The sequence below is a fragment of the Hippocampus comes genome, unplaced genomic scaffold (assembly GCF_001891065.2).
Source record: "Hippocampus comes isolate QL1 unplaced genomic scaffold, H_comes_QL1_v1.1 scaffold104, whole genome shotgun sequence".
Taxonomy (NCBI): Eukaryota; Metazoa; Chordata; class Actinopteri; order Syngnathiformes; family Syngnathidae; genus Hippocampus; species Hippocampus comes.
This window is the reverse complement of record NW_017806072.1, coordinates 3,768,391-3,779,152: the sequence shown is the minus strand read 5'-3', so window position 1 is coordinate 3,779,152 and position 10,762 is coordinate 3,768,391. Positions and strand designations below refer to the sequence as shown.

General features: G+C 40.9%; 3 protein-coding genes across 6 annotated transcripts in view; 1 reads left to right on the top strand and 2 right to left on the bottom strand.

Annotated features, from left to right (window-relative positions):
• The window catches only part of ccdc34 (coiled-coil domain containing 34), an 8,432-nt gene extending 5,833 nt beyond the window's left edge, over positions 1-2,599 (top strand). The window contains exons 1-7 of one of the 2 annotated variants that reach the window (XM_019894219.1): positions 112-328; positions 618-874; positions 962-1,082; positions 1,181-1,288; positions 1,400-1,558; positions 1,648-1,774; positions 1,912-2,599. In XM_019894219.1, the coding sequence (XP_019749778.1) occupies positions 669-874; positions 962-1,082; positions 1,181-1,288; positions 1,400-1,558; positions 1,648-1,774; positions 1,912-2,084 (894 nt within the window). In that variant the 5' untranslated portion in view covers positions 112-328; positions 618-668 and the 3' untranslated portion in view covers positions 2,085-2,599. Of the gene's footprint in view, positions 1-111; positions 329-617; positions 875-961; positions 1,083-1,180; positions 1,289-1,399; positions 1,559-1,647; positions 1,775-1,911 lie in introns of those variants that run through there. The other variant, XM_019894220.1, reaches the window with a different exon arrangement.
• Positions 2,404-6,183, bottom strand: hdhd5 (haloacid dehalogenase like hydrolase domain containing 5). Its single transcript, XM_019894218.1, has 8 exons — positions 5,895-6,183; positions 4,820-5,029; positions 4,609-4,721; positions 4,319-4,412; positions 4,076-4,109; positions 3,454-3,628; positions 3,192-3,380; positions 2,404-3,109 (listed from the first exon to the last, which is right to left on the bottom strand). Exons 1-8 carry the CDS (start codon positions 5,976-5,978, stop codon positions 2,701-2,703), a joined length of 1,308 nt encoding a protein of 435 aa, XP_019749777.1. The 5' UTR covers positions 5,979-6,183; the 3' UTR covers positions 2,404-2,700.
• A 1,109-nt stretch (positions 6,184-7,292) lies between these two features.
• Positions 7,293-10,762, bottom strand: part of ccdc77 (coiled-coil domain containing 77) — a 6,322-nt gene continuing 2,852 nt past the window's right edge. The window contains exons 5-12 of one of the 3 annotated variants that reach the window (XM_019894333.1): positions 10,179-10,275; positions 9,830-9,914; positions 9,588-9,679; positions 9,363-9,511; positions 8,995-9,277; positions 8,772-8,897; positions 7,728-7,880; positions 7,293-7,574 (exon numbers count right to left, since the gene is read on the bottom strand). In XM_019894333.1, the coding sequence (XP_019749892.1) occupies positions 7,428-7,574; positions 7,728-7,880; positions 8,772-8,897; positions 8,995-9,277; positions 9,363-9,511; positions 9,588-9,679; positions 9,830-9,914; positions 10,179-10,275 (1,132 nt within the window). In that variant the 3' untranslated portion in view covers positions 7,293-7,427. The remainder of the gene's footprint in view (positions 7,575-7,727; positions 7,881-8,771; positions 8,898-8,994; positions 9,278-9,362; positions 9,512-9,587; positions 9,680-9,829; positions 9,915-10,178; positions 10,276-10,762) is intronic. The other 2 variants (XM_019894334.1, XM_019894332.1) reach the window with 2 other exon arrangements.

The window sequence follows — 10,762 nt, the reverse complement described above, 5'->3', positions numbered from 1 at the left end:
TATATATATACAGAGAGAGAGATATATATAGAGAGAGAGAGAGAGAGAGAGAGAGAGAGAGAGAGAGAGAGAGTAATTGATTTATCATTTGCATTGGGGTTTTAAAGCACTACATTAATAAATTTATACTGTAAGTGCAAAGTAAAATTAATAAGTACCTAAGTGCAGGCACAGTAAAAGTACAAAAGTAAAAATATAAAAGGTCAAACGTCGTCATAGTTACAAAAACGGCGTTGTGTAGAGGCGTGGTGCATCATGGGAAGACGGTTGTTGTCGAATATGAAGGAAGAAAATGCATGTTAACTTTACAGGCACTGCGACCATAAAAGTAAGTAAGAAGTGATTCCGGCAAATGTCATCGTTAGTTCCTCGAGGACGATGAAGTATCCACAAACCATAATTGCGACAGAGTTTACATCTTATCCAAGAGTAATGACAGCCTGGTGCGAACATCGTTAGCATAAATTAGCTAACAATAACTCGTGTATTTGTGGGTGCATTTGCAATAGTTTTTAGGAGACACGAGTAACGCCGACTTGTCTGTTGTTGCAGAATCATTCATGAGATTGATAACGGAACGATAAATAAATGAGTAAATCAAATTTGTATCCCCACAGGAAGACGCTTTGATGTAAAATTGCCCAGCTGCAGAAGTTGACCGACTAGTAATGTCTGGTTGGTGTTTGCCGAACTCCCCGTCGTTTGCGTCCGAAGACTTCAGCTCCACTCCTCTCAAGCCAAATGTGAAAAAACATGTCCACGTTTCGGAGTACACGGTGGACGACGACACTTACTCCCTGCTCTCCCCCATCTACCATGACAGTTATGAGAGCGATGAAAACGACGAGCTCAGTACGACTGAGCAACCCTCCAGGTACTACGTGATTTCATAAGGTGGATGGAAAGCATACCAAAGTCTTTTCAACTCTGTATTTTAATTTCTTTCGTTATTTTTTTCAAGATGTGAGCTACAAAAACCCTCTTCAGCACAGATAGAACCTGAAGCCCTTAGTGCATGGGAAATGTGGCTGGTAAACAAAACAAAAGAAGACCATCTTAAAATGAAAAAGAAAACTGAGGAGGCAAGTTGACAAGGAGCTTTATCGGTGTACTGTCACCCGCTGAGTCTTCTCAAAAACGGCATGGCTACAAGCTCTAATTCCAACACCTCTTTAACCAGGCACGTTTACTCAAGGAAAAAAAAGAACAAGAAGAAATGGAACGTAAACAGAAAAAGATCATGGAGGAAAAGAAGATCAGAGACTGGCAGCAACTTAAAAGAGAACAGGTTGAAAACTGGTCTACAACTCACAATAGTAAATGATAATTGCCCATTAAGCATTTTAGCCAGTGCAGCAAAAAATGCTCAGATTGTGTGTTTTTGTTACTGTAATCCAAGGAAAGACATAATCAGCTTCTGAAAATCGGCAGAGAAGAAGCAGAGATGCGGCGTCAACAGGAAAAAAAAAGAGAGACTGAACAGAAAGCTCAACAAAAGTACAACGATTGGCTGCAGAAGAAGAACCAAGAGAGGTTAGAAAAGGAGAAGAAGCAAAAAGTAAGATCCATTTTCAAAATGTCTGGATTTTCGCTATTGCTTGGCCGCTGTGTATTTCGATATTATCACTGGGGATTTCATTTCAACAGGAGCAAGCAAGTCTGAGGGAGGAGCAGGAGAAAGAGCGACGGAGGAAGGCAGAGGGGAACTTTAAGGAATGGCTGGCAAAAAACAATGACAAATGGAAAGCAAATCCAAAGCCACTTCATTATTCAAGTGAGTGTGATCTGGCAATTATTAGCTGCTCGGTAGCTTTCTGGATAATACGTTCATTTATGCATGTTTTTTAGGCAGTGAATCAGGGTTCATTATTTTCATATCTGTGTAACCCGCGAGTGTTACCTTCCCTCCAGGTCCCTGCAGATTCCACCCACCACCCAGTTTTTACAACCCAATCCCATGGAAACCCATTCACATGCCCCCTCCGGAATCTCCTCCTGAAAATACACTAAGCAAGAAGTCTCAGAAACAAAGAAGAGGACAGCAAAGCTCGGCATTAAGACTCACGAACAGGACACGTAGATGACACTGAGGGTGTTTTATCCAACTCGAATGTGAAGCATAATGCAACATGGGGAACGCATTCAAATTTTTATTTATTTTTTTGTGGGCCAATTTTAATGTACGGATTTTAGAATGTCTGTGATTGACTGCCAACCAGTTCAGGGCCTACCCCCGCCTCTCGCCTGATGGCGGCTAGAATAGGCTCCAGCACGCCTGTGACCCTGGCGAGGAAAAGCGCTTTCGAGAATGGATGGATTTTACAATGTGAGTTAGTGTTGTTCTTTATCATGTTGAGTTTCCAGGAGATATTTGTTAATCCAGAGCCTTGTAAGTCGCAAAGTGTTTTGAATCCTGTTGCATTTATTGCACAAGTGATTCAAATGGTGCAAGTCCCTAATCCAAATTAATGTGTCACAATGCAGAGACTTTTGGTTTACTTTCGCTACATGAAAAGGTTGCAAATGTTGGAAATAGTTGTCATGCACCTTACTTTTACATCGATGTCAACTCCCTCAATAATAAAGAACATTGCATTATTGCCATGTGAAAACAGGATATTGTTGTTTTTACATAAAGACAGGATTCGTTGTAAAACTATACACTAGTGTTTCAACCCTTTAAAGTCAAGAATAGGCCACTTAATCTAGGGGCCATCCTTCCTGCCGGAACACTAACTCTACGGCGTCTTTGACATCCTGCACCACAAAGGACGGCTGTGTGAGGCTGGGGTCAAAGCGAAAGTCCCTGTGGCCGTGAAAGATGCGCTGCTCGGTCACCGTGTGCCCCGTGTCTGACGGCAGCTCTTCCTCTTTGCTGTATACTCCTGTACACACCAGAATGGAGTGGCACGCCTCCGGGAGATCCGTGCCTGACCTGAACACAGCGGGTGCACCGCCTTGCTCGCTCGATGTCATTTTAGGGGCCTGGTCAACAGCTTGAGCACATGCTCCACTTTGGTTAGCTTGCTTCTGAGCCTGAGAATACTGGGCGGTCTGGAGGTAGCGGTTGTAGAGATTGGCACCATATATGTCAGCCATAGGGTTATCACTAACAAGAAAAGGTGACAAGACATAAATCAGTTTGGATTAACAAAGACTGTGGGCCAAGATGGAGGAATGGAGTCACTCACCCTATAGCGTACAATCTCTTCATGGGTGTGGCCCATCCAAGCCTCTCAGCTTGCTGCCTGACCAGCAGCTCGGCATAATTATAAGTCACTACGCTGGGTTTACCAATCAGCGCCTCATACTTGAGGTCATGACCTGTCACCTTCTTGTAAAGGCTCTCCAAGCACACGAGGAACATACCATGGCCAAACCTGTCAGGGAACCACAATATGAATGATAGTTCAGGAAAAAGAACATTTTTTTTTTCCGCCCCAGATACTCCACCTGGGATTCTTAGCCTCAGCCATCCACAACAGGTCCATGTTACAGGCCAGCACCGGAATGTGTGGATACTGCGCAGAATTCCAATTCCTGTCCGGGTTTCCGTTGGTTAAAAGTACATCAACAATGAGCTGGAGGTTGGTCTCCCATCTGATTGGCTCACCAAATAAGATGACAGCTATAAGGATACGAGGGCAAAGACAAAAACGTGCAGGTGTATCTCAATGAGTTAGTGAGTGTAATAGAAATTTTGATTTATTTCAGTCAAAACGTGAAACTAGTATTCACAACACAGAGTGAACTATTTCCAGAATTTAAAAAACATTTTTTAGTAGAACCTAATGAGCATTCACGAAACAGAAAATGGATGGATGGATTTATAAATTAGATCAATTCACCACCTGAAGAGATTAGAACATCATATGAGAAACAATCAAAATTATGTTTAATATAGACATGAGGAAGGAATTGACCTTCTGAAAAGTATTTTCCGATGTATTTATTTAACCTACCGGTATTTAAATTTCACGTTTTGAGTAAATTACTGAAAAAAAGACTTATCAATGATAACTTAGTGAGATGCTTAAAGTTTAATTTATTGTTTTATGTATGTGTGCAAACATACCATCTATTGGCTGTAAACCTTTAGTGGGAGGAATCTGTGAGACAAGACACGAGTATGCAAACAATTATTGTATATGCACTGGAAACTGATTGATTATATCTACCACAGCATCAGGTACACCAGCACAATCTAAATACATCAAATAAAAGGAAAGCTGCTACAAAAAAAGTCTGCTCTTCAAATGTGATGATGTAATCAAGAAGTTTGTAGTGAGTGTGGATCTAAATAAATGTAGAAACTCACGCTGTCTTTGGGTCTTCTGTTGTGATCCACGATATCAAGAAGAGGGTAGCCCTCTCTGAGATTATCTATGGTGACAACATTCTTGAAGCCCAACCTGAAGATGAGTAGGTCAAGGTCATTCCGCATAGTTTCGAACACTTACATAAATCGACTGAACAAACACGGTAAAGGGTTCAAAGTTTTGAAAACATCAAAGAGCGGAGTGGAACCACATTAAATAAACAGAGCATGCGCACAGCGATGCCGCTCAGTTCAGACAGAGCATGAGTTGTTGATTTGAAACAGGATACATGTGAGCCACCTCTTCAACAGGACCCTGTCCTGATACCAGCACACACATTTGGTGAAACTGTGTGAACATTCGCAAAGGACTGTGGGACAGCATTACCTGGTCAGGTGACACCTGAGTGCAATGGGCACAAAGAAACAGTAGTTAGGAGGCTTGAAATAAGACACAGCGAGTTGGGAATACATACAATTTCAGAAATGGAATTCATTTACCTCCACTTCAAGCAGCTGTGAAAGATGCTCCGCTTTCGTCTGCCGCATGCAGTTTCCAGCATTGGTGACAAACACCACAGGCACTTTGTATTTTCCCTGGTGGTCCACGAGGTTCCTGAAACACTCCTGGGCCGCAGGGATGGGGGATCGACCACGCACCAGCACGCCATCGATGTCGAAGAGGAGACCAAATGAGCCCTGAGGAGAAGTCTAGGGAAAAAGACAGCAACATATGCAAAGTGACCAAAAAAATCGATTAATTGATGATCCATTATGTGAAATTAATTCTCTGAAAAATTAAATGCGACATGTGAAAATGTTACTGTTATTGTTTGTGTACAAAATGTTTAGAGTCATTAAGTGTGAAATTACACAGCCAAGTATATCTTTTGGTTTGATGGTATATGATTAAATTAGCCTCCGTGTCTAAGTCTAAGCGCCATTAATTTGCAGTCTGGAAATGGAGGAGTGAACATCTCCATCTCCGGAGGGAGTGTCAGAGTCTCAAGAAGTCTCCAATCACACTGTGACTGTATTGAGACTTCTCATTTTTTGGATGTCTCATTCACAAGAGGCAAAACAGACACGGGCAGTTCTACACGGCTTCAAACTACAACCACACTATTGCATAAAAAATAAATAAATCTTTGCCAGTATTAACAGTGTGTACAAGTATTATGTATGTTCAATTCATAATACTGTACCTCTCTTTCGTCGGATACCTTTAAAACGTATATATAAGGGGGCGGGGGGATCGTGCATTTCTGAGTCAATTAAAAATAAACGTTCAATTATTGTTAATATTACAGTACATAGAATGAACACTTTCTGTATGGTTTCAAGGCTTCAAGTAACAAAAGTGATCGATACTTCGTTCCAGCGGCATTGTAAAGCACATACATCGATTGCGTAAGTGCAGGTAAAATAACATTGATTAGATTAAATAACTGTACAGTACGAGTAATAATAAATCAAGAGAAGTTGCTGGAGGGTGTTTAACTGTTGCCATTTCTTCACTTTTCTCCTTCACGTAAATGCTTAAAACAAACAAACAAAAATTAAGGCAATTACTTACATGGCTGTAATTTCTTCTTACTGCTTTTTCGCTGTTTGATTGAAACAGTTTCCATGCACTTTTCAAAAATGTTAATCTCTGCATTTTTGTTGAAGTGCCGCGTATACAAATAAAATCATACCCAGTCAAACGAGCTAAATGCTTAAACGACAATGACGGCCTTTTCTAAAACTCTAACTGTTGGAAATTTGGGTCGCAAAAAGTTAAACCTTGGATCAATATCGCACTGACCCACTAAGACTGGTGCGTTTGACTTTTTCCGGTCACCGAACACGCATGCGTACAATCACGTCACGCTTCCCAGAAACGCTCTTTGTACGAGTTCCTGAGGCGCATTTCATTTTACGAAAACGAAACTTTCTTCTCCGTCGGTGTGATTAAATTGCAACATTTCTTCCAAATATGCTGTTATTTTATAGAAGTCATTTATCTTGACACAATGCTGTTCGTTCTGAAGCTACACAACTGATACATACTTTGAATCATCGTACTTGTAAACATGCCACAAGTTTGTGCAGCTAAGCCCGACAATAATAACGACGCAGTTGGCTGATAAAAAAATGTAAGACACATCAAATGTTCAAAGTGTGAAGAAGAAGCTGATTGGTTACGAGTTATTTCGTAAGACTGTGCAAAAACTATAAGCACAAAGGGAAGCACATTCATTGATATTGGTGTCTGCTTCACAGGTTCAGGGTTTGAATTTTGTCTCCCTTAGTTTCGATTTCATGTTTTTCCCATGCCGATGTGGATTATCTCCTTCTACTTCCTCCCATATCAAGCCTGTTAGGTGAGGTGAAAAGTAAACTGTCCACAAGTATGAATGTGAATGTATTTGGCTTTGTATATGTGCCCTGCAAACGGTGTACCCTGCCTCTTGAGCAGCTCCCCCATAACTGAATGGGGAAAAGTGGAATAGAAAATTGATGGTTTTCAAAATTTTTAGCAGGGTGGTGGTGAATGAATAGGGGTGGGGCAACATGAGGAGCGTCGGCATGGAACTAAGAGTCGGCGCCTGGAATTGAAGTGGATTTACATGGGACAGGAGAACTGAACCAATGTCGTTTTTCATCAATAGACGCTACAGCTTCTTGTTTACTTTCAAACTTGGCTTGTAGCAGATGTGTGGGACGTCACGCACGTTTTGAACATGATGACTCTGATCCGGTGGTGAAAGGATTCTCTCCTCTTTCATCTATAACTACCTCAAACAACAAGGCATATGCAGGAATAGGGGTTATGACTATCCATGTCCTATGTTATATTACTGAATTTTGTTATTTTATGTTAACTGTACTGCAAATCACTTTGTTACAGCTGCAGCAGTTGTGAAAGCGCCATACAAATAAAGATGTATTGTGCTGTTATGTCAAGTCTAGAATTAAAATCCAAATCAAATGTTATGGATTAAAAACATTTATTGGCACAAACTAAACAAGTTGTACTAATAAACAATACAAAGCACAACGCTTGGGTAAAGCTCATAAAGCTTTTTAAGGCATCTATGTAACACAAACCAATGTGATCCATTCCTCAGCAAAATCTTAGTTCATTTTCCAGTCCATATATCTTGGCTTTTAACGTCGTCAGTTCACTCTGGACCTTCTTAGTTCTTGTATTGCTATCCCGGACCTCTTGCAAGATAGCCAAGTCCTGGTTAGGTCCAATGCTAAGCGTTACCTGCAGAATACATACCGATGTTTATGGTTAAACATACTCGAAATTCAGCGTCATCGTGCACCTAATTACACATTAATTTCCCTTTGTAGAGAAAAGGGCAATCACTCTCTCATGTTTCCATTTTAAGTGTTGTCTGTCCCTCAGTTGTTTTACCTGTATAAGCTGTTTTTCTACATCTTTGAGTTTTTGCCTAAGTTGCCTGAGGTCTGTCTTGAAGCCCTCCACCTCCAAGGTCCTCCTCTTCTCCAGTGCCTCATAACGTTGAGTCATCAGCTTAAGACGTTGAGCCACTTTTTCCGCACGCTCCTGTGAACATCAAATACTCCTAGAGTGAGATGGGGGTTGTCCACAACACAGTGAAACCTTCCAAGTCAAATGCTCGTAAGTGTATTACTCATATAATTCAGAAATTGGTGGACTTTTAATATTGATAGGTGTGAATGTGAGCATGAATGGTTGTTTGACTGTAGGTGCCCTGAGATTGGCTGGCAATCATTCCAGTCCATAGCATCCTATCACCCTAAAATCAGCTGGTATGGGCTCACCCGTGACCCTAAAGTGGATAAGCGGTCTAGAAAATGGATGTATGGATGTTCTGCAATTTGAAAAAAAAATCAGGGGTCCACCAGCATCTTAAGCAGACTGTGTTTCACTGTAATAAAGTACAAGAAGAACATCTCATCTAATAATGTAATGAGTTACCATTACCTATGTCCATGTTGTTATAAAACCGTAATCAGAAAAGAATCCTAAAATGCACTACACAAATCAAATTTACTGTATTTTCCGCACTATACGCACTTTGGAGTATAAGGCGCACCTTCAATGAATGGCCTATTTAAAAACTGTTTTCATATATACTGTGCACAGCATTATAAGGCGCATAGAATGAACAGTAGCTGCAATAGCGGGTGCGGTTGCATAATGCATCCGCTAGATGGAGCTATGTTAAAGGGAATACAATGCAATACAGCTTCATTTATAAAGCGCTTTCACAACTGCTGCAGCTGTAACGAAGCGCTTTACAGAACTTTTAAAATACTACATCCAAGAAATCGGAATATTGATCCATATATAAAGCTGCACTGTCTGCTTTTGAGAAGATTGAATGCTTTTAGGTGTGCCTTATACTGCGGAAAATACGGTACAGTATTATTATGAAAACAAAGGACGATGAGAGCCCTAAAACAGCTGTACCTTCAATATTTCCCTGCCAACATCCCCCTGCTCCCTGGCTTGGGCCAGTTCTGATTCCAAAGCAACACACTGCTCCCTGTACATCTCTGCCATACGGTGGGCTTGCTTTATGTCCTCCTGCATTGCCTAAAAAGATCAAATCAACCACATAAAAGACAGTTTCGTTGTAAGACAGGTTTGTAGGGAGGATCTTTCAGCATTATAAAACACTTAGTAGACATACCTTCACTTCGTCCTTATGTTTCTGCCTGAAGTCTGGCTGAGGCTGCGGGCTGAGCCGAGTGGGGCTGGCCCAAATTGGACTGCTGCTGCTAACAGCTTGCCGCATTCGCCCCACCTCCACACCAGGAGAGACAGATTTTTTGGGACGTTCAAGGCGCGTGTTCAGATCCCCGAGGAGGCGGTCCTTCTCCAACATCCATTTCTTCTCCTGGGTCTTTGTTTCATATTTTAGCTTCAAGAAATCTTTGGTGCTTTCATAGAGGAGGTTCTGGGTTCGCTGTAGCCTGAATAACACACACACCAACTCATCTGTAGGTCAAATACAAATGTATTTAAATATCTAGACTCTACACAATTAAAAAGTCTCACTTCTCAGTCAAATTGGTGATGTAGCACTCAAATCTCTGCCTTTCAGCCTGTGCCTCGTCTTTTTTCATCTGTCGGTCCTCCTGGAGTGTCTCAACCTGTTCTCTGGCCAGTCGGGTTTGTTCCTCCATCTGGGCCTGCAGAGCCTCCACCTGGGGCCACGCAATCAAAATCAACGTTTCATGAATACGTCTGCAACATTTGGATACAAGCAGAAAACGTCCTTACCTGTAGTATTAAAGTATGGTTGTCTGTCTTATATTTTTCCAAACTATCGCCAGTTCCCAAATTTGCTAATTTTGCTTGCTTAATGGTCTCTGCTAATAGAACACGAGAGTGGCATTATTAAAAGGAAAAAAAAAACAAAAAAAAAACAAGCAAACAAATCATCTTGTTCTTTTTTTCTGCATTTCCACTGTAACATATCAATCTGGTAGTATGACACAAGAAAAGTCGTCACATTTTCAGACCTTTGCTGGTCACAGTGGGTTTTAAAATTGTTGGCCTGAGATTGAGATTCTCCCCCAACTCCTGGTTCTTCTGTTTGATCGCCACCTAGGTATAATATTTTACACAATTATTATTTCCAACTTACTTCTCGTAAAAATAACAACACTTGGAAACTTGGAGTGTAAACTCCCAGTCACAATGCCATGGCGACCTCTACACAACAAAGTGAATACTGTACCTACTCCGACAAGATACAATGCAGAAGCTGTGGTTAAAAACTCTACTATTACCAACCAATGATGCCATAATTATCACAATTTCAGATATACACTTATCATTATTAATATCTAATATGATGAAAAAGTGTACCTTGTGAGGAGGTTCCCGCAGGAAATATGTGGTCTCTCCATCATCAGTACCCACCAGGGAAAGAAGGTGTTGAATTTTCTTTCTGTCCTCCAGCTCTCTAGACAACAGTAAAAAGATGCAATGATGGTTTTGAGAATTTGAAGTTTCTTACAATTTTAAGGATAATTATTTATCTGCAAAAACTTCGATCATGCTCCGCCCACATGAAATGGCACGCTCATTTGGTTTAATTTAATCAAACAACCAAATATATTTCATTACCTATTTTTTGCTAATGATCTGCATAATGGTGCATTCTTCTTCTTTTTTTTTTTTTTTTACTATGTGAGTCAGTGTGATAAATTTGAAACTGTCAGATCCCGTGATTCACATTGGCACCCTCTCTCTCTTTCCCTTGCTCCGCTAATATCCTCACTAGTAGCCTGCTAATGATGGAAAAACAAACCCAAAAACAAACCCAATCTAGCTAAAATGTTTCATTTCCAGGCAAAAAAGTGTGTGTGTGTGTGTGTGTGTGTGTGTGTGTGTGTGTGTGTGTGTGTGTGTGTGTGTACAAACAAGCTATCTTTGAATATCTCTTCGGG